This window comes from Eurytemora carolleeae, unplaced genomic scaffold (genome assembly GCF_000591075.1).
Source record: "Eurytemora carolleeae unplaced genomic scaffold, Eaff_2.0 scaffold1429, whole genome shotgun sequence".
NCBI classification, from domain to species: domain Eukaryota; kingdom Metazoa; phylum Arthropoda; class Copepoda; order Calanoida; family Temoridae; genus Eurytemora; species Eurytemora carolleeae.
Genome location: NW_019397340.1, coordinates 31,634 through 56,166, shown reverse-complemented (window position 1 = coordinate 56,166; position 24,533 = coordinate 31,634). Strand labels below are relative to the sequence as shown.

Genomic DNA, 24,533 nt, shown 5'->3' with positions numbered 1-24,533 from the left:
ATCAATCCAGTCTCCATCAGTTTCCATTATCAGTTTTAGATTAGTTCCAACTTAGTCACTAATGATAAAATATACATAAATTGTGTATAAAAACATATCAGCTCTAAAATTAGTTGGAAATGTTTTTTTCAAACTTTTAAACAAAATTATCACACTTTTTAATCCCTCATATTTACATTCCAACCCTAAAACCAGGGTCGAAGTGTTAGAATGTAAACCTATACGGATGCAATCTTATTAATAGCGAATTTTTCTTTACAGCATGAAACAATTATCATTATTTTGTATTTTTACAAAAGGGGCTTATTATCATAATTCAACAAAGTATATTTTGATAAGTGGTTAGGACACTTTGAATTTAAACCCATGTCCCCAACCTAAAACATTCAGTTTCAATCACTTCCCAATCAAAATCAATAATATTTAGTTTAAACAACTTCACAAACCAGACACATTCAATTTAAACCACTCACCAAGCTAGAATATTTAGTTTTAACCACTTTCAACTCTAATACATTTAGTGTTAATCCCTTGCCAACCAAGAGCATTCAGTTTAAACCACCTCCCAATCTAGAACATGTTTAGTCCACTTCCCAACTACGAAAATTCAGAATTGAATTGAATTGAATATTATTGGTTAGAAAGTGTTTTAGACAAATTTTTCTGGTTTTCGAAGTTGTTTAAAATGAATATTATTGATTGGGAAGTGTTTAAAACTGACAGTTTTTGGTTGGGAAATGTTTATGATCTAGGAAGTTGTTTGCACTAAATGATCATTGCTCATGGTGTGTAGAGATTTAAATTGAAACCCGAACTGTGGATCGACAGCCGCGGGATGCAACAAAGATCACAGGGACGGAGACCCAACCCTGTGGAACTAGGATGGAGAAGAGAACCTGTGGACACTGTAGTAGCATATTCGCTATAGTTCATTGTTTTATATAACTTTGTTTCTTAGATTTGTTTCACTTTTAATAGAAATGTTCAACTATTTTGTTCTTGTATTGGTGCGTGATTAGTTAACTACTAGGATATTGATTACCCCCTTTTTGCGATAACCTTTCGGAATGTAATACTAAATTATGAAAAAGTTTTTTTGTTCCATGTACAATGTACATTGTACAAAACATCAAAAACAAAGAAAAATTTTTTTTTCTGTAACATTAAGTTCAAGTCAAAATTACTAATGTTGTTGATAAATTAGAAAATATTCTTCATACAATAGATTTAAGGTAAAATTATTAGTTTTCATACCAAATCTACACAAATTTCCTATGCTGGCTTTTGCCTGCCACCGCCTCGTTCCCTCGGTGATTCTGGGCCCATAACCCCTCTTAGCACCACCCCCCCCCCCTTTCTGAAAATCCTGGCTACGGGCCTGCATGAAAATTAGTATCGATTGAACTAAAAACTATTAACGTAAATAAAACATTTTTTCAAGTGTGGGTTTTTTCAGATATTTGAATTTAGTTCTTATGCTGGGTGTCCGAAGAAACAACGGTTTAGAGATGACTTGAATATCCTCCTAATTGTGGCATACATTATAATACATTATAATACATTATAATACATTATAATACATTATAATACATTATAATACATTATAATACACTATAATACATTATAATACACTATAATACATTATAATGCTCGAATTAAACATCATTAAAAAGTACCTTCTAGACCTGGCATATTCAAAACGTAGTCGGTCTTTCTTCTCAAAATTGCCCGAGCTTTAAAGAATTTGGTGCAAAATTGTCAATTTTGGTTTTAAATTTTATATCTGGAAACCTAGATAACATTCTTAATATCTTTGGTCGTTTAGAGAGCAAAAAATTCAGGTCACTTTTTGAATTAGGGGAATGATAAAAGTTCCAAGAATTATAAATATAAAATTAGATTACAAATGAATGCAGCTTGCAGCATATTATATCTAAGAGCTAAGACGTTCTTCTAGTTTTCTCCTCTCTGCTATGTTTCGTAAAACACCCTGTAGCTTAATCAAAAAAAATAGAACAATGGAAATTTAATTCCTTGAGGGATTTAACAACAATATTGAGTTAATCCCCGCTATTGCTAATCTATAAACTATTCAAGATTATGTTAAAAGCAGTTCTTGTCAAAGTAATGAAAATTTACCAAAAAGTAGAAGAAGAAGGTTTTGATCAAAAGTACATAGAGTGATAACCAGAAAACAATGGAGCGATATTATTCAAATACTTTACAAAGCAAACACTTTTGCTATAGACACTTATTGAATTACAAATTTAGTGAAATGAGTCTGTTTACTCTGAACAAGTGTTGTGTCTCTTGCTAATTGAATTTTTTAAAGTTATAACTTGACTCTTTAAGTCGTCTTCATATATCAGAGTTTTCTGGTCATCGCTGTATTTTTTACTTTTTAGAAAAAATCTTTAAGAATTCTTTTGCGATGGAGAGGTATAATGTATAATGTATAATGCGATGGAGAGGTATAATGTATAATGTATAATGCGTAGGAGGAGGACTGAGGGAACCGAGGAGCAGTGTAATGCAATATATAAAGAGAAGGTTTATCGGAATTTTTAAATGAAAAAATAGCATTTCCTGGGAAAACAAATACAGTGTGGTGTAGGTAAATTCATTTTGGTGACTGTCTAAAATTAACATAACATAACATAACACGAAACATGACGGTAGCAAGACAACTTATAAGTCGTCAACCTTTTCTGATTCTTGAAACAATAGCTAATAACCACCAAATTCGCCTAGTTCTGGCATTTCCAAAATGGGGTCTGCCTCTTTTGTGCTGTCAATAATACCGGAGATATTAAGAATTTCGTTCAGATTTCAATTGTATTATATGAAACCATTATTGCCGAAATCTCAACGAAATTCTTATTATCTCCGGTAATATTATTATCTCCGGTAATATTATTATCTCCGGTAATATTATTATCTCCGGTAATATTATTATCTCCGGTAATATCGAAAGCACAGAAAGGCAGAGCACATTTTAAAATTGCCAAGACTATGGGGATTTTGTGATCATAAACTCTAGAATTTTACTTCTAAAATAAGGTTTACGAATAATGTCGTAAATTATTAAAGATCAAAAATGACTTTCAATTCGTCTTGCTACTGGCATGTGTTTCGTGGGACACCCCTAATGCCGTTGACATTTCGATTGTCCATAAATGAACACTGAGCAATAAACTTTTTATCTCAATTTTTGATATTTTATTTTGTTACTACAGTTTTGTTTAAACTGATCTATGAAATACAAAACTCAATTTCCACAACTAGAGAAATCAACGAAGGTTAGGACTTCATGACGACCTGAAAAAATATAGATTTGTTATGACTGCACCAACCTTACAATAATGAACGGCAGGTTTTTATTGTTTGTTATTGTCCTTAATTAAATAAATTTCTTGTTAAAATCAGGAATTCATTTCTGGGGTCAAAAAAATATTAGAGCATTCTGACCGGCGCGCTAGTAGTCGGCAATTTCATTTTGGGTTATCTTAGCACAGATTTTACATGTTGCAGGAGGCTGATTTTTTTGCATGCGAGCTTAAAATCATGTATATTACATGCATTTTTTGGTTTTAAACGCCTCTGAGGAAAAATGCGCGCGCGTTTTTTGTGAAAAAAACGACTTGTTTTACAGTAAATCAATCATAACCTCATTAATTGCACTTGAACATTTATCCTGACACTCTTGAAACAAGTATACGCTCAAAAATTTCAATACCAAAGCCTGAAATGTCCGCGCGCGCGTGCAATAAAAGAAAATGTCTCTGAATATTTATTTGCTAAGTTTTGCTAGGTTAGAATAAAACTAGCATGAGATGCATCAAACTGTAGACAAATTGGAACAAGGATTACATTTCTGAGGTCAAATTAGACATTGGAGCATTCTGCATTCTGACCGGCGCGATAGCAGCCAACTCTTATAAATTTAAAACCAAAAAATGCATGTAATATACATAATTTAAGCTAGCATGCAAAAATCAGCCTCCTACAACATGTAAAATCTGTGCTAAGATGACACATAATGAAACTGCCGGCTACTAGCGCGCCAGCCAGAATGCTCAAATATTTATTTTGACCCCAAAAATGAATTCTTCATGCCCAATTACCTATAATTCGACATACAACATGTAAAATCTGTGCTAAGATGACCCATAATGTAACTGCCGGCTACTAGCGCGCCGGTCAGAAGGCTCGAATGTCTATTTTGACCACGGAAATGAGTTCCTTGTCCCAATTTTGCTATAGTTTGATGTATCTTAAGCTACTTTTATTCTGACTTAGGTCAAACTTAGCATAATAAGTATTCAAAGATATTTTCTTTTATTGCGCGCGCGCGGACATTTAAGGCTTAGGAGGGGAATTTTTTGAGCGCATATTTTTTTCAAGAGTATCAGGATAAATGTGCAAGTGCAATTAATGAAGTTAAAATTGATTTACTGTAAATAGCGTGTAATATGCATGATTTTAAGCTCTCAGGCAAAAATCAGCTTCGTAGGACAATGCTAAGTTATGTTTATACACTGTTTTCATGTCAGTAGTTCAAATGAACAATAGTTCAAACGAACAATAGTTCAAACGTACCATAGTTCAAACGGCAGTAGTTCAAATGCGGATCCACCGCAGAAAATACTAGGTTTTTGATTATTATGTGTGTATTTCAGTATAAAAGCTTGGATAAAATCTAATATGATATGGGACACTCTGTATTATCTAAAAATCATCTGAATACAAATGCGGGTCGGAAGACACAATGCTGCAAATGCTATCTACACTAAAATGTTGTTAGATCTGAATTTTAAAACTGTCGGTGATTTCAGCCGGGTAGATGTGCTAGCTGTTACAAACAAAAATATCATGAATAAGTTTATTATATGATAGCTATACCATGAAGACGACATTCAAACCCTTAAAAAAGAATTTTTTAAGTTAAATACAATTTTAGGTGATAAAAATATTATCGAAATTCACCTTTTAAAAATAAATCCGTCGTTCCGTTTTCGTTTTTAGTCCTTAATTTTTTTCAAATACGGCTAATGGCCGTTCCGTTAACGTTTTAACATATTCTTTTTTGCCGTTCGCTAACGGACACTTCCGTTAATTTTTGAAAACATCCGTTCCCTTAACGGAACTTTTCCCAGCCCTAGTTTTGCGCTGTAGGTATAAAATGCCCCAGTTTTAGTTATTGAATTTTCATGAAAAATATCATTGAAATACTAAAAACATTGTGCGTTGTTGCGTAGGTCCATTTTAAAGTTAATAAGCTTAAAAAGGAATACAAAATAAACATATACTAGGGCCGTGAATAAGATCAAAATTGCATTTATTTGTAATACTTTTGTTTGATCCTGTGCCATATGTTGAAAAAAATCAAAAAATCATCCGATTTCCCCTAGAATAACACAATTTTTGCTCCTCACAGGGTTCGGAGATTTTCCACGGGGTTCAGAGACTGTTTCTGCAGGGTTTCGGAGACTTTTCCGAGGGGTTCATGGCCGCTTGGCCTTCCCTCCCTCGTCCGACCCTCACCCGTCGGCCTCAGCGAGTATATACCTAAATAAAATTATAAAGTAATTATTGCAAAAAACCGCAATTTATTACCATGGGATAATCAACAGATCGCTGCAGACACGAAAACTGCAGATCGCTGCACTCACGAAAACTGCAAAGTCATTTACAAAAATAATATATTTTCAGGAAGAAATTAATGACTTAGTGCTCAAAAGTATTAGAGCGACAATGTTTACTTTTTCATTTATAGCATTTTTCGGACCATGCCAACATGAACTTTTAAAATTCTACGATAAAAGTCGTCTTTACGAAGCTTATAAAAGTTTTCTTGCAGAAATGGTGCTATCTCATTTGAACTACTGCCGTTTGAACTATTGTTCATTTCAACTACCGTCAACCTTTTCTGATTCTTGAAACAATAGCTAATAACCACCAAATTCGCCTAGTTCTGGCATTTCCAAAATGGGGTCTGCCTCTTTTGTGGTGTCAATAATACCGGAGATATTAAGAATTTCGTTCATAATTTTTAAGTTTCATATTTTATTTTTCCTTATCGTGATACCATTGCGCGTGTGTATGTGTGAACTGTGTATCTGAGTAGTGAGTAGACCATGCCGGGCGCGCGTAAAAGCTGTCCTGACGGGCCGGGAGAGTTCCGAGTGAAACCTAGTTGCGTAATGTTACGCAGATATATCGAGAAGTCGCGCATATCAAGATATATTGCGTACATTATATATTAAGTTATAAGTACACAATGTACATTTGTACAATCAGTAACAATTGTGATTCTAAATGGCAGTGAACGCTACAGTTAATTTTACAAAATGTCTTGAATAAAACAATGAAAAGTCGACTAACTAGGTTTGTATTACATTTAGATAACCGACTGTTAAATTTTGACAAAACGTGTCAGGGGGCTGATCAAATATATAGGACGCCGGGTTGGCCTATAGTTGTTTGCCCCCCCCCCCCTCTCCCCTAGCTTGAGATCGACCGACGAAATAAGTTAAGTACATGTACAAAACATATCATGCCTAATTATTCAAGGCCGACTCGAATTAATTATAAAAACATCTGACCTTCAATGTTAATCTTGAATAATGTACCATTTGGTTTCTACAATTTCTATAATTTGAGCGAAATTTTCCATCAGCTCGTTGGAATTTATTTTTTGCAGTGTTAACATTTTAGGGAAAAGACATAAAAATAGAAATTAAGTTAACTGCTAAGCTGAAGTGCCCGGCGTTGCTCGTGGAATTATTAAGAATTCTAATTTTTTTAATCGATTTTTGAAGAAGAAAAAATAGAATCTTTTAGCCAATGTTCCAGTAGTTACCTCAAAAAATGTAGCTGTTTGTCCAGCTATGGCTAAAAAAATGTTTATAATAACAATAATGGTGGAAAATTTGTTTATTCATCATCTTTCTCACACTGATCTTCTTACGCTGGATTATTCTACGTTATTAAATTTATTTTAATGGATCTATTTTCGTCAAACTTTAAGTATTTTCCTTCTAAATATTTGGTTCTATTTAATGAAAGTAGTTCAGGGGCGTAAACAGAAATAAAATCTAGGGGAGGGGCGAATTTCCTCCTCCCCCCTTAGGAGCTCCTAGGGTGGGGGGGGGCAAATTTTGAACTGTAAATTCATAACATTTGGCTTCTTGTATATATATCAGGCATAAGTATAAGATACTTTTAAGGTACACATACAGTCCAATTACCTTGCAAGCACTACTATATCTCTCCTTCAATTAAAACTGGCAGAAAAAAAAACATTGTTTCTAAAAAATCGACATTTTATTATACTGTTATTCTAGTAGTGATTAGTATTTAAACTAGAGATGGGAGTCTGCAAAGACATTTGAAAATGAAAAACTCAACTTAAACTTAAATTCTATGAGATATACAAATGACGAAGGTCCAGAAAATAATTATGAATTGTAAAAGTTTCTGTTGTGAAAAAAAGGAGGAGTACAATTGTAATCATATATAATAAAGCTTTTCGTTCATTTATATGTTTGGTATGGCTGACCGAACAACTGAATCAAATGTTTGGTATGGCTGACCGAACAACTGAATCAAATGTTTGGTATGGCTGACCGAACAACTGAATCAAATGTTTGGTATGGCTGACCAAACAACTGAATCAAATGTTTGGTATGGCTGACCAAACAACTGAATCAAATGTTTGGTATGGCTGACCGAACGACTGAATCAAATGTTTGGTATGGCTGACCGAACGACTGAATCAAATGTTTGGTATGGGTGACCGAACAACTGAATCAAATGTTTGGTATGGCTGACCGAACGACTGAATCAAATGTTTGGTATGGCTGACAGAACAACTGAATCAAATGTTTGGTATGGCTGACCAAACGACTGAATCAAATTTTTGGTATGGCTGACCGAACAACTGAATCAAATGTTTGGTATGGCTGACCGAACGACTGAATCAAATGTTTGGTATGGCTGACCGAACGACTGAATCAAATTTTTGGTATGGCTGAACGAACGACTGAATCAAATGTTTGGTATGGCTGAACGAACGACTGAATCAAATGGGCTGAATTTCAGTGAGAAAACTAAGTTAAATAAGTTATAAGCTTTTTGTTTTAATTCGATTATTTGAATTCCACGGGCAACGCCGGGCACTTCAGTAAGTTTGTAATAAAAAGAAAGATTACAAAACGGCGGTGCAATGATTAAAGTAAATTAAATACAAATTAATAACACTAAATGGTTTTTTAATACCTCTAAACTCAAGCCTTTTTGGCTTGACAGTCAAAAATAATTGTTTTACTTCGATATCCCTGATAGCGCCCATCCGATTAGGATGGATGTGCATTATATATAGATTTTTCATTCGGACTTCTGTCATGGTGGCTCTGGTTCACGTACACAATCTTCTTAGAACTGAATGAATAGCAAACTAATTTTTTTGTTTGTTCTTCACTCTTCAGTTTAAGATTTGAAAAGTGTGAAAGCTCTGAGTTTTAGGGGGATGGGCTACGGCGCCCCCTTTTACAGGTCTAGAGGGGGGGCACTACCTCCCTGTATACGCCTTTGTAGTAGTTGTTTTTATGAAAAGTAGTTTAAGTTCTCTCTCACCTTTGTTTGTTTTTTAATCATTTAACCTGATTTTACAGCAAAAAAACCTTAATTTTTCATTGAACATAATTACTCTGAAACCAAAATTGTCTGATTAAAGAAAACTGATCGAGTTATCTTTATTTTTCAGGCTGGAAATTGAGTGCCTCCAGTCAACGGAATATTGTTGACTAGTTATTATTTTCAGACACTCAATTTTCAGCTAGAAAAATAAGCTTAAGGATAATGTTATGGGGATTCAGATGGCCGAAATTGCCGCACTGTAAAAACCAGGGGCCAATAGAAATTACATTTTCAGTCCGTTTAATTCAGCGAGGCACAGCGAGACAAGTGCCTCCCAGATTTGCTAGGCAGACCAAGCCTCAGCTATGCACTAATGAGCATACGCAATTCACCTTAATGTGCCTGTGTTATACAGGAAATTTTTTAAAACTTGTGTTTTAAGTTTTAAAAAAAAGGTTTTTCAAACATAAGATGTATTTATAAGTTATCATAAATAGTGCCTAATTATGACTTATAAAGTGGTATATAAAACATAATTTTTTCATAAATAGGAAAATATTTAGAGAATAAGATTTGAATTTCATTATATCTATTTTAATCTTGGGTTTAAGCAATATCTTTTTTTGTAATTCAAATTAAATCAAGAAAATTTTGTTTTAAATTATTTAAATCTTAACATTTTTCTAAACAAGGTATTGCTTAAATCAAAGATTACAAAAAAAAAACAAATTAAGTTTACTCCAGAAATATGTCTCCAAGAAATGTTTAAAGTTTTAGTATAAATCTTATAAACCACTTTAAAAGTCCATATATAATTCTAATCATGACAATCAATAAATAACTCTAATCTTCCATAAAATTATTATGCCACTAAAACGTTAAAAAAAAATTGTTAAACAAATAAAAACCAAGATTTTAAAAAAGCTGTGCTGTATGGTTGAGGTTCGTTTACTGCATAGCGTAGGCACGGTCTGCATAGCGGAGGCTCGGTCTGTCTAGCAAATCTGGGAGGCTCATGTATGCATAGCGGAGGCTCATGGCTTCACTAAGCTAACTAAATTCTTTATTTTTTCCAAATTATGAATTTTAAAAAACTTTAATAAAATCAATTTAGAATATTTGAATTGATAAAGAAGACACATTTTTTCAATAATGTTGAATTAATTAGTTATTTTATCGCACACGCGGCTTGCAACGATTTTCGATTAAAAATTAAAGAAAAATGTAAAGCTAATTTCTTTTAATCGATTCCATGGACACAGACAAATATTTTTTATTATTTAAAAATGTGTTTTATTTAATTTAAAAATGTACTTTCAGATTGTCGGGCGTGCTGCGCCGACTGGTTGGTCCTGTCCTGCTGGTTCTAGGAGGGGTCGTCTTTGGTCTAGCTGTACTTTCCTACCCTTCCATGTACATAGGCAGGCAACAGCTGACAAATAAACAAGCTGTACATTATTTATTAAAATTTTATTAAAAAACTCATAAAATAGAACATGTACGATTTTGAAACAATAATCACAAAAATCGCCTAGTCCTGACATTTTTCAAAATGTTTTGTTTTGCTGTTAATGTTACTGGAGAAAAGGCTTTTGTTCATATTTCAATATTGTTGAAGAAAAGAAAAATTGCCGAAATCTGAACGAAATTATTCATATCTCGAGTAACATTGAAATCAGAAAAAAAATGAGACCACATTTTGGAAATGCCAGGGCTATGGGTGTTCTGTAAATTTGAACTATAGAATTTTACTTATAAAATTAGGTTGAAAAATAAATGTAGCAAATTTTATTAAAAATAAAAGACGACCTTAAAGTCGTCTTGCTACTGTCATACTTCGAGAGACACCCATTGCCTTAATCAAAATTTTCCACATCTCCAGATAAAGGGGCAATTTGGTCGCTTAGTGTCTTGTACTTGTCTTGAACTTGTACATTTTAAAGGTTCCATAGAACTTTAAATGTAATTCACTATTTCATTGAAGTTTAAACACTGACAGGCTCAGTAGAATTTCAATTTAGCTTCCAGGGAAAGTAAGGAAAGAAATTTCAAGTTCCATTTCCTTTCCAACTTGACAAACAAACAAACTAGAATTTTTGCATTTTCATTTATAATTATATTTAGAATTTAGATAGAAAAATCATGTATTAAATCAAAATTAAGCACAAGAAATACTTTGAAAAGGAGACTGATTTGCTACAGAGCGTCCCATATCATATTAGATTATCTCCAAGCTTTAATGCCAAATACGCACATAATACTCAAAAAACCTTTTTTTACATTTTTAAATATTATTCATTGTTTTTAAATTTTCTGATTAGTCCCTGAAATCACAATTTTGAGCTATACACGATCTAAGATGATGTGGGACACCCTGTAGGTTAATTAAAAATAAGAAGGATGCATTTCTTTTTTGTTTGTTCATGGGCTAGAAAACTAATGGAAAACCAGAGGGGAAAAAACTGAGGAAATTTATTGCCAATCAAATAATATAATTCTAAAAAATGGTTTATTAAAATTTTTAAGTTTCATATTTTATTTTTCCTTATCAAAAATCTGATGGCCTGAACTTAGTGCAAAGGCCCCTAAGAGTGCTTCATTTTCAACAAACTATAGCTTTAGGAATATTAAGATGTATAATTTCTAATTTATTTATTAAATTATTAATAATGAATTTAAGACTTTTTGGATAATGCTTTTATTTAAATTTTTTAACAATTTCCCTACTGCGAATGAAATTTTTTTTTTAATATTAAAAAATGAAATGGATTCAGTTTTCTTTTAAAACAATATTCGCGAAATTTTGCATTTATCTAGGTTTCGTTAAATTCTGCATTGTTTTCACTTCCTTTGGCAAAAATCATTTTCTTAAAAAAAAATTTGCGAAATACGAAAGAAATATTTTGCGAAATTTTGTATTTTTCTCGAAACCCTTGTAACACACTGGACTAATGTTCATATTATATTTATATACTGTACTGTAACTCGGACCAATAGTCCTAGCAATACACTGAAATTATATTAATATTATGTTTATATAGTGTACTGTAGTATGGTTCAATAGTCCTGGGAATACGCTGGACTTGTATTAATATTACATCCATATACTGTATTGTAGCCCGGTTCAATGGTCCTGGGAATACGCTGGACTTATATTAATATTACATCTATATACTGTACTGTAGCCCGGTTCAATGGTCCTGGGAATACGCTGGAATCATATTAAAATTACATTTATATACTGTACTGTAGCCCGGTTCAATGGTCCTGGGAATATGCTGGACATATATTAATATTACATCTATATACTGTACTGTAGCCCGGTTCAATGGTCCTGTGAATACGCTGGACTTATATTAAAATTACATCTATATACTGTACTGTAGGCCGGTTCAATGGTCCTGGGAATACGCTGGACTTATATTAATATTACATCTATATAGTGTACTGTAGTATGGTTCAATAGTCCTGGGAATACGCTGGACTTGTATTAATATTACATCCATATACTGTACTGAAGCCCGGTTCAATGGTTCTGGGAATACGCTGGACTTATATTAAAATTACATCTATATACTGTACTGTAGCCCGGTTCAATGGTTCTGTGAATATGCTGGACATATATTAATATTACATCTATATAGTGTACTGTAGCCCGGTTCAATGGTCCTGGGAATATGCTGGACTTATATTAAAATTACATCTATATACTGTACTGTAGCCCGGTTCAATGGTCCTGTGAATACGCTGGACTTATATTAAAATTACATCTATATACTGTACTGTAGCCCGGTTCAATGGTCCTGGGAATACGCTGGACTACTGCCAGTTAATATTAGCTGAATCCAACGAGGTTAACAAAGAGACAATTCTTGAAAGATTAGGAAATCACAAATTAATGTCAAATTAAAACTTTTAATTTAATTTACCTACTGAATGGGCCTTTCTTAACCATGTTCTGGCTGCCCCGGCCCCCCTGACGTTTTTGGAGGTTACTTTAAAAGTATTCGCCTGAGGCTGTTCAAATTTTTGACTTATCTAACTAACACGAGCCCCTCAGTTTAGGCTTAAAGCGGTGATTTTTCAGGCATACTGCCTAAATGCCTTATTTCACCTTTACCCGACTAAATCTATATTTAGACCTACTTCCAATCATTGGATTTCGACTTGTTATAATTCTTTGGAAAGCCTTGAACAAAATGAAGCAGATTGCACACTAATTGCGAAGAAATTTTGCACAACTATTTGCAAAAATGCCTTTAAAGAAAATTTGCACATTTTCAGTTTTTTCTTGAATATAAATTTAGTTTTTGAACATTCTGCAAGGAGGTCACTGCTATATATTTAACAGTATCACAAAACATACATTTTTCTTAATTCTGATTTTATTTTATTTTCTGCGATTTTTAGAATCTCGTTTTTACTCGGTCAAGAATAATACAATATGGATGAATTGGAAGGATTTGTGATATTGATAAAGGATTAAAGTACGTTGTTGAAGAAGTGGATTTCCCAACGATGTTGGCTGTTGTTGATGAATGTAGGATTAAGGTAGGATTTATTCCAACATGTTCTAGGAGGAGGGGGGGGGGGGTTAATGCCTCCTTACACATATCTTGACTGCTTTTGAAAAGTTGCATCAATTTGCAAGATTGGGTCGACTTTGAAGTGTCGCAACGCATTGGCCTTTGATTTTACCTCACTAACACATTTACTTTTTTGTAGCCCTAGACATTAACATTTTTAAGGAGGAAGGGGGGAGCGTGCCCCTAATTACTTGGGTCGTGGGGGACGTCAATCAATTTTCTAAAGAGGTGGATATTCCCCCTAAAACCACCTCTGTGATAAATTAACAACTAATCAGGCTGTAGATGAGAGTGTGAAGGATGTGGATACTGAGATGGGAGAAAACGAATATTTTAAACTATTTCGAGGAATTTTACCAGGTTAGACATTAAACTCCATTAAGCTCCAATAAACTCCATAAAGCTCCATTAAACTCCATTGAGCTCCGATAAACTCCATTAAATTTCATTAAACTCCATGAAGCTCCATTAAACTCCATTAAACTGACGTTATTTTAAGTGTCCATCAATTTGTAGAATGAGATGTTCGATTCACAAAGATAGACATTAACTATTTGATTTTGATGATGCGGTTTTATGTTGCCGAGACAATGAAAGATACTGTGAAAACTACACTTTTTACGCAAGAGAATCAACGATATCTTCCTCAGTTTTAATTAGTTTAAGGTTTAATGAGTATCGTTGTGTATCGGACATGCCACTCCTTTTTTAAGTATAGGGCTGCTTGAAAATTTGTTTTACGTCCTTAGAATTATTTGAAAAATTTGTGTTTACTTGATTTTGTTGTTGGTCGGCATAAACCACTCGGCACTCTTGTCAGGCTCAAAATTTGACATAATGTAAGAAAAAGAAAATATTTAGAATGAAAAAAGTAAAAATGTTTGCTTTTCTTTCACTAGGCCAAACTTCACACTGAAAGAAAATATAGGCAAAATAAACGAACCAACTTAAGGCTCATCATCATTTATACTTCTTTTTATAGGATTCAAGAGCTCTAAAGTTCCTTTTTAAGACATTTTTTTTCCTTTTTTTACTTCTTTTTACTTCATCTTCAAGCATTTGTTTTATCAAAATCAATAAAAAAACAAAATTTGAGGGTGTTCTTGTTTTTGACATTTTATGCCAAAAATAAAATTTGGTTTAACCGTACAAACCCATAAACTGAAAACAATGACACTATACAAATCTACTTAGATTTATGGTTCTGTTTCTTGTTCTTTACAGACTTTTTCATTTTATTTTCTATTACAGAAGTTCTAATCGAAAAAACTTTCTGTCAAGGTATTCTAGAATGAAAAAACTTTGAATTTATTTTCAAGTTTCCTATCCATAAGTTTATCTGTTAAGTTCTTTAAGGCGGAAGGGGGGGGGGTTGACAAAGCACAGGCCGTTTTGCACCCTCGACCTGTGTTTCTTTTCTCGAAAACAGATTATTTCAGGTGTTCGGCCGTAAAAAAGTCTACTTTTGCGAAGTTTGAAAATCGAATAATTTGAAAAGAAAAATTTACGAATATGTTTGCTTATTGGAGTACGATGAAATAATGACGGCTTGTAATGACTAAAATTGGATTTATGAATGGAGCGCAAAAAAATTTGTTCGAATGTTTTCATTTGTTATTGTTCGTCCAACAAAAATCAGGAATAAGATTAAAAAATTATCTGTAATGCTATTTTAAGTTATACTTTAGTTTTAGACTGCCATTTTCGATTCACAACGGTACCCGTTAAATCTTTATCTGATCAACAATGAGGAAGATGTCGTTGGTTTTCTAAGGGTAGAATTCTATCAATATTTCCTAAACTTTTCCTAATGGAGAAATCTAAAAGTCACTTAAATGAAAAATGTAAAAAATATCAATTTTTAAAAAAGAGAAAATTTTAGTTCTCTCATGCATTTATGATCAAAAAGGCTTTTAAGTGTAACGTTGTGAATCGGATATGCCACGCTAAAAATAAATGGCTGTTTGAAATTATGTATATTGTTCCTTTAAGGTTGAAAAATAAAATTACACATCATTTATTATTAAAACCTAAAATAGGAACTCTATGGTGTGGGTATGATGACTTGGCCCCAACCTATGATAGCCTAGGACCAGCTACTCGACTTGACAGGTCAACACATTGTGTACAGTCGTCGTCGTATATATCAATATAACGAAGACGACTTTCAATTTTAATTAAAAAGAAGTTGTATTGTATCGATATAATCACGGACCACTTTACCTAAACTGTACTTATATTCATTGAGACTTTGGAATAGGAAGAATCAAGTTTTTTACATTGTCCATCCAACAAACATCAAACCTGAAATACAGGAGTTGTGCAGTGTACCGCAGACCTATTTCATAAGTTAATTTTCATGCTGTCAGTAAAACTTTTTGCTTTATAACATTAAATACAGATAAGATCACTGGAATGTCGTCTGCATTTTATCTAATTTTGTAGGTCTCCCAGAACACAAACTATTTAATCTAAATGTACTTGAACTTGTATGCTTAGAAACTGTAATAATGTAATTGAACTAAACTAGCGTTCAGAATAAACTGTTCTAGGTAAATATACTGCAGTTCGTACTGCATAAACTGTACTGATGTAAATAAATTCTGCTAATGTTCGTAAAGGGCAATGAAGTACACCGGTACAGAACCTGTACATTTGTACTAAAATTGTAAAACTTACAGTGGTAGTCGATTACATCAATACAATAATGACGGTTTCCGATTTTTTTGTGATTAATAGCTTTCAAACTGCATGGAAACACATAGGCATGGAAACACATGAGAAGCCCTCGAGAGAAGTTTTTCTTTGATTACTTGTAAACTTGTAGTTTGAAAAAAAGCTTGTATGCAATTCAAACTTTAATAAAAAGTCGTCTTAATTGTAGTTGTATAATTGCCTACCACATGTTAATGAAATGTACACTAAAATTGCGCTGATACATTCAAACCAATGTTTTTTTATAATTTGTTCTGATTTAGTTGCTGTAGAGCTCATGACCACTGTCCTTTAAAAGTTAAAGCACTTCAAAGCAGGTAATTGTAAACCTACAGAGTCCCATATCATATTAGATTATCTCCAATCTTTAACACCAAAATACTCGAAAAACTTATCATTTTCCGCAAGAAAATTCTTATATAAGCCTTATGTTATTTTTAAAAATGATTCATTCTAATGAAATTTTCTAATTAGTCCCGAAAATCGTAATTTAGACCCATTCTCGGTCTAATATGATGTGGGACACCCTGTACTATAACGCCGGAGATCTCGAAAGAATGTATGAATTCTCGTCTTTACAAGTTTTAGGAAAAACGAACGAATTTAATCCAACTTTTAAAGGGACAGTTCACTTTTTTGGATAATTTGAGGGTAAACTAAGTAGCATATTAGCCTCATTTGTATAATTAAGTCTTACTTTTTAAAGACAACTGTGGCCGGAGAAAAGGTCGATTTTCGCGTTCATAACTACAGCGAAAAGGTTCGGTACCTTAGCATTTACACTATTTGATGCTTTTTGTCTTAGTCATGGTTTTTTTTAGATTTTCAAATATTAGAATAAACTGTAGAATCTAATCATTAATTGTAAAAATCTTTAATTTTGTTCAAAGTTTGCCCTTCTTCTCTAGGAATCCCCGAGTTGGAATCTAGGAATCGGTTTGACGGAGAGAGAAGGTCGTCTTTGTATAAACACATGTTAAATTATGTTTAAAAATGAAAAACATTAATTTCTTGCTAATTCTAAAATGAAAAGTTTTCACATTTTATTTACGAGGGATGCACAATAAGTTTTGCGAAAAATCTTTTAATGGTACTTCTAGACGTCTCAGCTTTTCACTAGTCACATCCTAAATGTTTTATCTATAGACCCCATACTTTACCCATTTATGCGTGTTCTAGAGGTGAAGTAAACTTTAAAAGTCAAAGGAAGACGTGAACCTTTCTTGTAGAAAGGGTCCTTGTAATCTACGTTTCAGAGAACCCAATTCTGCCAACACTCTCCATAACATTTTTCCCCTTTTAGTCCACTTGTAGAATATTGCCTTGTCCATAGTATTCTCCTCTAATGCTTTTTGGATCATGTCAAAGGTGTCTGCTTTAAATTTGGGAAGTTTTTAGGCACAAATTTTGTGTATCGAGCATCCCAAGTGTTTTCTCTCTGGTGGGTATTAAATATTAAAAACGTTCCTGTGCTGTGACAACAGAGCTAAACAACCTCAGGGAAAATGTGAATTACATAGAATTAAAAAGTTTTACGAATAAATCCCGTTGGGAGAAAACAACCGGGATGGATACAGTGAGCTTTGAAAAAAAGGCCGAGAAGTTTAAAAGTACTTTTGAAAAAATTCGTAAAACTTATTGGACATACCTCGTATAATTGCTTACACATTATGTCATTGAAATATAATAATTTTATATTTTATTGGTCTGTGTTTACTGAAAAAACGTTTAAATAGTGTCTATGCAAAGGTATAGTACATTTGCACTGAATTTCTCTAGCCATAGTTTTCTTTGAAAAGTAAGACTATAATACGAATGAATAGCTACTATAGGCTATTTAGTTCACCATGAAATTAGCCAAATAAGTGAACGGTCCCTTTAAGAAAACTTAATATTTTTAGATATGGAGTTCTTAATTTGCATCCGTACACTAAGGTAATTTAAAGATTTACAAAGTTCTATGCTAAAAAAGAATAATAACAAACTTATTCTTAGACCAAAATTGTAGTCTTTGGAAGCTCTTTAAATTGCTATAAAAAGTTTGACCAGTTTGCATTTAATTATGGTATCACAGTTAAGTCTATTAGGTTTAAAATAATTCGTAAATTTTGTTTTTCTTTATTTTGACCCAACTCTGAAATAAATATTTTACAGGTTGCTTGTGAGTGTGATACAAGTTTTTATAATTGTCTCAAGGCATTTACTTATTTAAACATTTCGCTGAAAATACATTTTATTATTATTTCTACATTTTCTACAGGGTGTCCTACGAAACAATTCAATTTAAAGACGGCTTTTAAAATTAAAATTCCTCGTTCATAATTAGACAATTTTGGTCGATATTCTTTATATCTCTGGTAATATTAAAAGCACAATGAAGGCGGACCATATTATGAAAATGCCAGGACTATGTGAATTTTGTGATTTCAATTCAAGTTCAAGAATCATACATGTGAAAGTAAATATTAATGATGAAGAGAGTCGGATCTGAGAAATCTAACGCTGTTGGGAATTTTTTCTTCAATATTATTCAAATTCAGTGTCTACAGGTAGTACCCCCCTCCCATCCCCATCTAGAAGTACCCCATATTCCCCATCTCCATATTGTAGTGCACCCCCCTCCCCCACTGTGATTTAAAGCTTGCAAGCTCTCAATCATAAATCGACAAGAATTTTGCCAATTACTTCTTCAAAACCAAAACAAACAACAAGTGATTTTCTGTGCTAAAATGTACATGTAAAGAAATACAGAAAAGTATAAGTTAGATAGAGCGTTAAAATTAAAGCCCAAGGTATGGCGACACTTCAAAGTCGACCCTGTCCTAAAAATTGATGAGACTTTTTGCTAAATCTATGTGCCCCCATCTATTCATTTAACCTAATATAAGCCGGCCTATTACAACCTGATTTCAACTACTAAGAATCTTCCTTTATACGTTTATACCATCTAATGAAATGTTAGATGGTTTCAACATCTAAAACGCTTCATTATACAACTAAAGTACAAATAAGTTTTCGGCAAGTACAGGGTGTCCCACGAAACAGAACAGTTGGTGAATAGTTTTGAATGTCTTCTTCCATATGCTGTATTAGATATAAAAGACTTTTTGCAGTTTATTTCGTTTAAAAACACTTTTAGTAAAAATTAATTTTACTTTGAAATCAATTTTACTATAATAGGACAGCCATAAAAAATTGTCATTCGCTATAGTAACTAACAACTAAAAGAATTATGGAAGAAGACATTTTAAACCATATTCAAACTGTCATGTTTCGTGGGACACACTGTATATTGTTTTATTCCTAGAAAATTTCGAATTTTCAATATTTTTATGTAAATCGCGGTTTTCAAAAATTCATTGGCTTCAATGGACTTATAGAATGTCGTCTTCTAAATATATTCGAGCCTGGTGTTTGTCCAATCTAGATGATGTGGGATATTTCGAATTTAAAACATTGTTTTTTCTTTAGAAAGATTCCAGTAGAAACTGCTCAAATTCGAGATCTCAACGCTCTTTTTATAATTTTAGGTATTATCAGGAGATCAATTAAAAAATGAGTTAAATTAAAATTATTTTCTTCAACGAAAATTAACTTTTTGATTTATCCAGCAGTTCCCATAATAAAATATTTGTTCTTAAATTCAATTGTTTTCCTCCAATGTTGTACATGTAAAATTTATATTTTTTTATATTTTCAGACAATCCTTGAATTCTGTGGACTGTAAAGACGAACTATTTTACAAACCTGTGAACAGAAATATTAAATATTGACGATTCTATTTCAGGGGCTTAAACATTAATTTTTCCAGGGGCTCGGTCCTGACTCCTGATAGCCCCTCTTCCTTGAATTCGCCCCTGATCCTGCAATCATAGTCTTAGTAAAGTAATCAATCTCTAACAACCAAAAACTTATGAACAGTAATATTTTATCTTTTTTTGACTGTATGGAGCATGAAAAAGAAAAAATGTATTTGTTTTTCAAAAAAAATATTAAAAAACCTGCTATTTATTTATTTATTTATTTATTTATTTATTTATCTAGTTGAGAATTTATTTCAGGATTTTACGCGCAAAAACTTTTTAATAATCTGACACATTTATTTATTTATTCTGTTATTGCTTTTAAAATATTTCAAATCAGAATGTACGATGTATTTCTTTTACACACTGATGCAATTGATGAATAAACTATTTAGTCTTTCACTTTACTTTCAAACTTATTTGATGAAAATCGATGTTGCCGTAAAACAAATGGAATTAGGGGGGGGGGAGGCACGCCGTATACGAATGTCTATTTCCGCAAATGCTGTCTTAATATAGATTGCGGCAGCCGCAGCGTTAACCCGAATCGCTTCCTGTCCGCTCCAATTTTGTCTTCCGTAATATGCTTTTACTTATAAAAGCATTTTACAACGAAAATGCAGTGGTTTTTTTAGATTTTAATCCCTCGTAACCAGTAAACACGAAACAATCATATTTTTGTTGAAATTATCCCAAATCTATCTTATCAATCTACTTGTCTGTTAGGGGACTTTCGGTATCACCTGGGGTATTCAGAATATCTTTTTGCTTGATTTTGGGCGAAGAGGTCTTCGAAAAAACTTTGTTCACATTTTTTTCTAATATATACATATCTATTTATATATTCCAAAAAACGTATTGGGCTCAGAAAAAAAAATATATAATCATGTATTATATCTATAATTCATATATTAATATAAAAAGAAGATAATATTTCCAATAGAAATTTGTTCTTTTCTTCTAGTTTTTCTCATTCTCTGTTTTAGTTCTCAAAATTCCCCAAAATATACACGCAATTGAGATGTTTTTGTTATGATCTTAAAAATGCAAAATAAGAAAAATATTATTGAAAATTGTTGATATCTCCTTGAAATGACAGTAAACTGAGAACTAAAAACAGATTTAAACAGAATAACACAAACAATTTTAAGCGCTTTTTACTGTGTTTTCAGTATACCATAAATATGGGGGATTTTAAGTTGATTTTGGCAATTTTGAACACAGAAATTGGGAATTATCTTTCCTCGGAGTTGGCAACGCGCCCCCTCCCACTGTTATATTATTAAGATTACTTTTTTATTTATTTTTGCATGCTGGACTGACTGGTGCATTGTGATCTAGTAGATCTACTTATTTAATCAAAATCCGAAATAAAGAAAAACGATTGTTCTCCCACAAGTTTCTGCAGTGCAGACTTTATTTCAATAAATCTTTCTAAACTTTCAATTATCTCCATATCGAGAGAGTTTCAGGCTATCAGGTCGCTTCGCGTCCATCTTCTATTTTAATTTTGAACTTTTTCTCTTTGAAGAAAACAAAAACCAAAAAAGTTTGTGGATGTTGCAAGAAAAGTCGTGGATTTTCCAAATTTTAAGTAAATCGAATTTTGTTGAGGGCAAATTTTTGAAATTTTGATAATCCTTAAACCTTCCTAGGGGTCATGCGTGGTCATACACAAAATTTGGGCCTGATCGGTTCAGCCGTTTTGACATTTGCTGGATACAAAAGTATATATTCAGAATGAGTCTTTGCCCCCCCAAATTCAAATGTTCTAATCCTCATATCTTTGCAACCTTGCAAATATTTGATCCAACAGAACTCATAGTTTGAAACAAGTAAGACCTTACGACATTGAGTTGCAAAGATATATATGAAGTAGAAAATCAGAGTTTGTTGAAAAGACTCAATTTATTTGTTGTCTTTCTGTCTATTTGTATCCAATAAACGTTAAAACGTCAGCAAAGTTTTTAGTTTTACAATTATGAATAAGAAAAAATAGCTGCTTGAAAAGCTTTATACATTGCATGTTAATAAAAGATGGGCGCGAAGCACACTTATACCCTAGTAGAATAAGTAAATGAAGAGATATTTTTAACTAAAGCTCCAATTTCAATTCTTCTTTTTATTTTCACATGAAGCAGAAAAAAATTAAGTGGATCCGTCTGTGTCTCAAAACGAGAACTAACCAGCGGAAAAATAATCATAACGAACAGTTGGACAGTAAGAAAAATAAAATAATCCTCTGTCAAGTGTCAAGATGCCAAAACCAGACTCGAATGATTATGTTTTATTTATTTAATAGAAAACTAGACATTTATGCATTGATTGTCGTCCTTGGTCTTTCTTTTGATTACGAAATAGAGCAAATGTTTTCGTAAGTTGTGATTGTGATATAATTAATATATGGAAGTCGTTTGTCGGTGGATAATTTAGAAATAAATCAGCGATAAATATCAATCCTTTTATCTTTGCAACCCAATGTCGTAGACCTTAGATATTTCATACTTTTAATTTTGTTAGATAAAATCATCAAAGTTTACACCACCAGGCTTCAAAGATAAAGGGATTCGAGAAAATTTGAGTTAGTGGAAACAGCTTAATTCCTTTGTATATTAAACCATAATTAATTAAACGTATTTTGTCCAAAAACCATAAAAAGTTGCACGCTAACAACTAAATAATGATAAATTTAGCATTTTAAAAACTGTTACAGTATTATTTTTCAACTAAAAAAAGTTTCATAACAGTTATCATTCCGTCGCATTATAAACATTTGAAAGCTCTAGTAAATGAAAGCTAACAAGACTTGATAAAAAGAAAGCAAATGATAATGTTCTTTAGTTTCAATAAAACGGGATTTAAACCTTTCCTCTAACATTGTAAATACTTTTAAAGAATATCTTATCATTATTTCTTTTTCTTTCTTAATGTTAGGTTTTGTGCTAGCAATTTCGAGCATTTAAGACTTAAAGCGAACGTTTTGTTTATTAAAACGTTCATATGAACGAACAACTAAACGTTTTTATGTAATTAGAGTCTCAGATTCTTTTCTTACTTTCTAACTTTTTAACTCCTTCTAACTTCTTAACTGTTAAATTACAGGGTCCCCCAATAAACATTGGAATTCAGTGACGAATGTTTCGTATTTTTAAATAAATCTTAGATTTAGTATAGTGATACCTACTGAGAAAGCTATGATCCATAAGAGTTTCGTCTACTATGTTTACAATTTGGTTGTTTATGTTTTGACTGCTTACGGTTGTACTTAGTAAAACAAGAAAGTTACAGTATACAGAGACATTATAGACACACCTTTACAGCCATTTGCCGTTTTCATAAATAAACTCTATTAGACATAATAATATTATGGTTTTTGAAATCAGGTATTACAATGCTAATTGATAACAAAGACGATATCGAATATGTCACTGAATTCCCATGTTTATTGGGACACCCTGTAGTGTATATCTAACTTTCTAACTACCCAGCTTAGTATCTTCCTAACTTTCTAACTTTTAACTGTTTATCCATCAAATTGCTAACTTATTTCGTAAAACTTCTTTTAAATTTTTATTTCTAGTATCACCTTTAATCAAGGTTGTTCAATATGGTTGCTTACTTTCGAGTTTCGACTCCAATGAACAGAAAATGTCGTCCGATGTTTAGGAAAAGAAATTTTCCATACATTGGAGCGCATCGAGAGTAAGAAATCTTATTAAACAAACTTGCCGTTAAGATTTTTGAAATTTTTTATTCAAAAAAATCCTCAGATATAGGAAACATTGACCTAGGATTATGTAAATAAATAATCTTTTAATTAAAAATTTTCACAGATTTTAAGTTTAAAGTAAACGCCTATAATTATGATAGAAAAAAAATAAATGCAATGAAAGGGAGATTTCGAAGAAAACAAAAAATAAATAGAAAACTTCTCTAAATTTTGTTTTAAATTCAATGTATTCCTTGTATTCAAAATAATCCCCTTTTCTTATTTAATGTTTATGAAATGGAAAATATAAATTACGCATTTAGATAACTATCTTCTAGCTATATCAGGTTATATTATTTGGGTCTGGTTTGGTCAGTTTCATACAGACGTTAAAGATGTTACTATGTTACCATTCTAAACTAACTGGAATTGGGGAGGGAGGGGGGGCGGGGTGGAGGTTGGGGGCTTGGCTATATCGTTGGTACATTTATACCCTCTTTATGTATTTACACCAATATATTTAATTAGGAATAAAGCGAATAAGCACAAATTAAAGTGGAAAGGCTGGCAGGTTTTATGTCAGAAGGAAGTAAAGAAAAGATCATTTTGAAATGTATTAAATTAAATGATTAATTGTAAAGCCTCTATAAAAGAAGCCAAAAAACGATTAAAAAGAATTCCCGACAGTTTTCATTACTGATAAAAGTAAAATTGGACCAGCAGCTGTAAAGTAAAAAAAACTTCCCTTTAAATTATTTTGAACGCTAGCTTAGAATTACAAGGTTTTTAAGCTAATTAGATCTAACGTTTTTGATAAATGGGATATTCAGGGAATTGCGGTGAAACTTTTCTTTATCTTTTCTTGATATTTGGTTGTTCAACGGGATTGTAGACGTAATTCAAAGCTACAATTCGTTTATAGAGTGACATTCACGATTCACAACGGTACCCTAAAAGCTCTGTCTATAAAATCACATTTACGACAGTCCTTTTGTGTGTAAAGTCTAAACTTTTTCTTAAATAAAAGTATTGAATATAAAAAATGAGAAAACCTGATTTTTTCGCGGCTCTGCAGCTTTT

General features: G+C 32.3%; 1 protein-coding gene across 2 annotated transcripts; it reads left to right on the top strand.

Moving 5' to 3' along the window:
• The first annotated feature begins 6,192 nt into the window (after positions 1 to 6,192).
• On the top strand, positions 6,193 to 19,821 carry LOC111713615 (uncharacterized). Of its 2 annotated transcripts, XM_023488511.1 has the most exons (13): positions 6,195 to 6,387; positions 9,961 to 10,061; positions 11,215 to 11,262; positions 12,429 to 12,524; positions 13,121 to 13,191; positions 13,505 to 13,586; positions 15,266 to 15,338; positions 16,205 to 16,258; positions 17,843 to 17,876; positions 18,096 to 18,137; positions 18,419 to 18,490; positions 19,413 to 19,471; positions 19,642 to 19,821. In XM_023488511.1, exons 1-13 carry the CDS (start codon positions 6,368 to 6,370, stop codon positions 19,712 to 19,714), a joined length of 825 nt encoding a protein of 274 aa, XP_023344279.1. In that variant the 5' UTR covers positions 6,195 to 6,367; the 3' UTR covers positions 19,715 to 19,821. The 2 variants fall into 2 exon arrangements, with proteins under 2 accessions (XP_023344280.1, XP_023344279.1); XM_023488512.1 differs by lacking the exon at positions 11,215 to 11,262 and having other exon boundaries at positions 6,193 to 6,387.
• Positions 19,822 to 24,533: the final 4,712 nt, after the last annotated feature.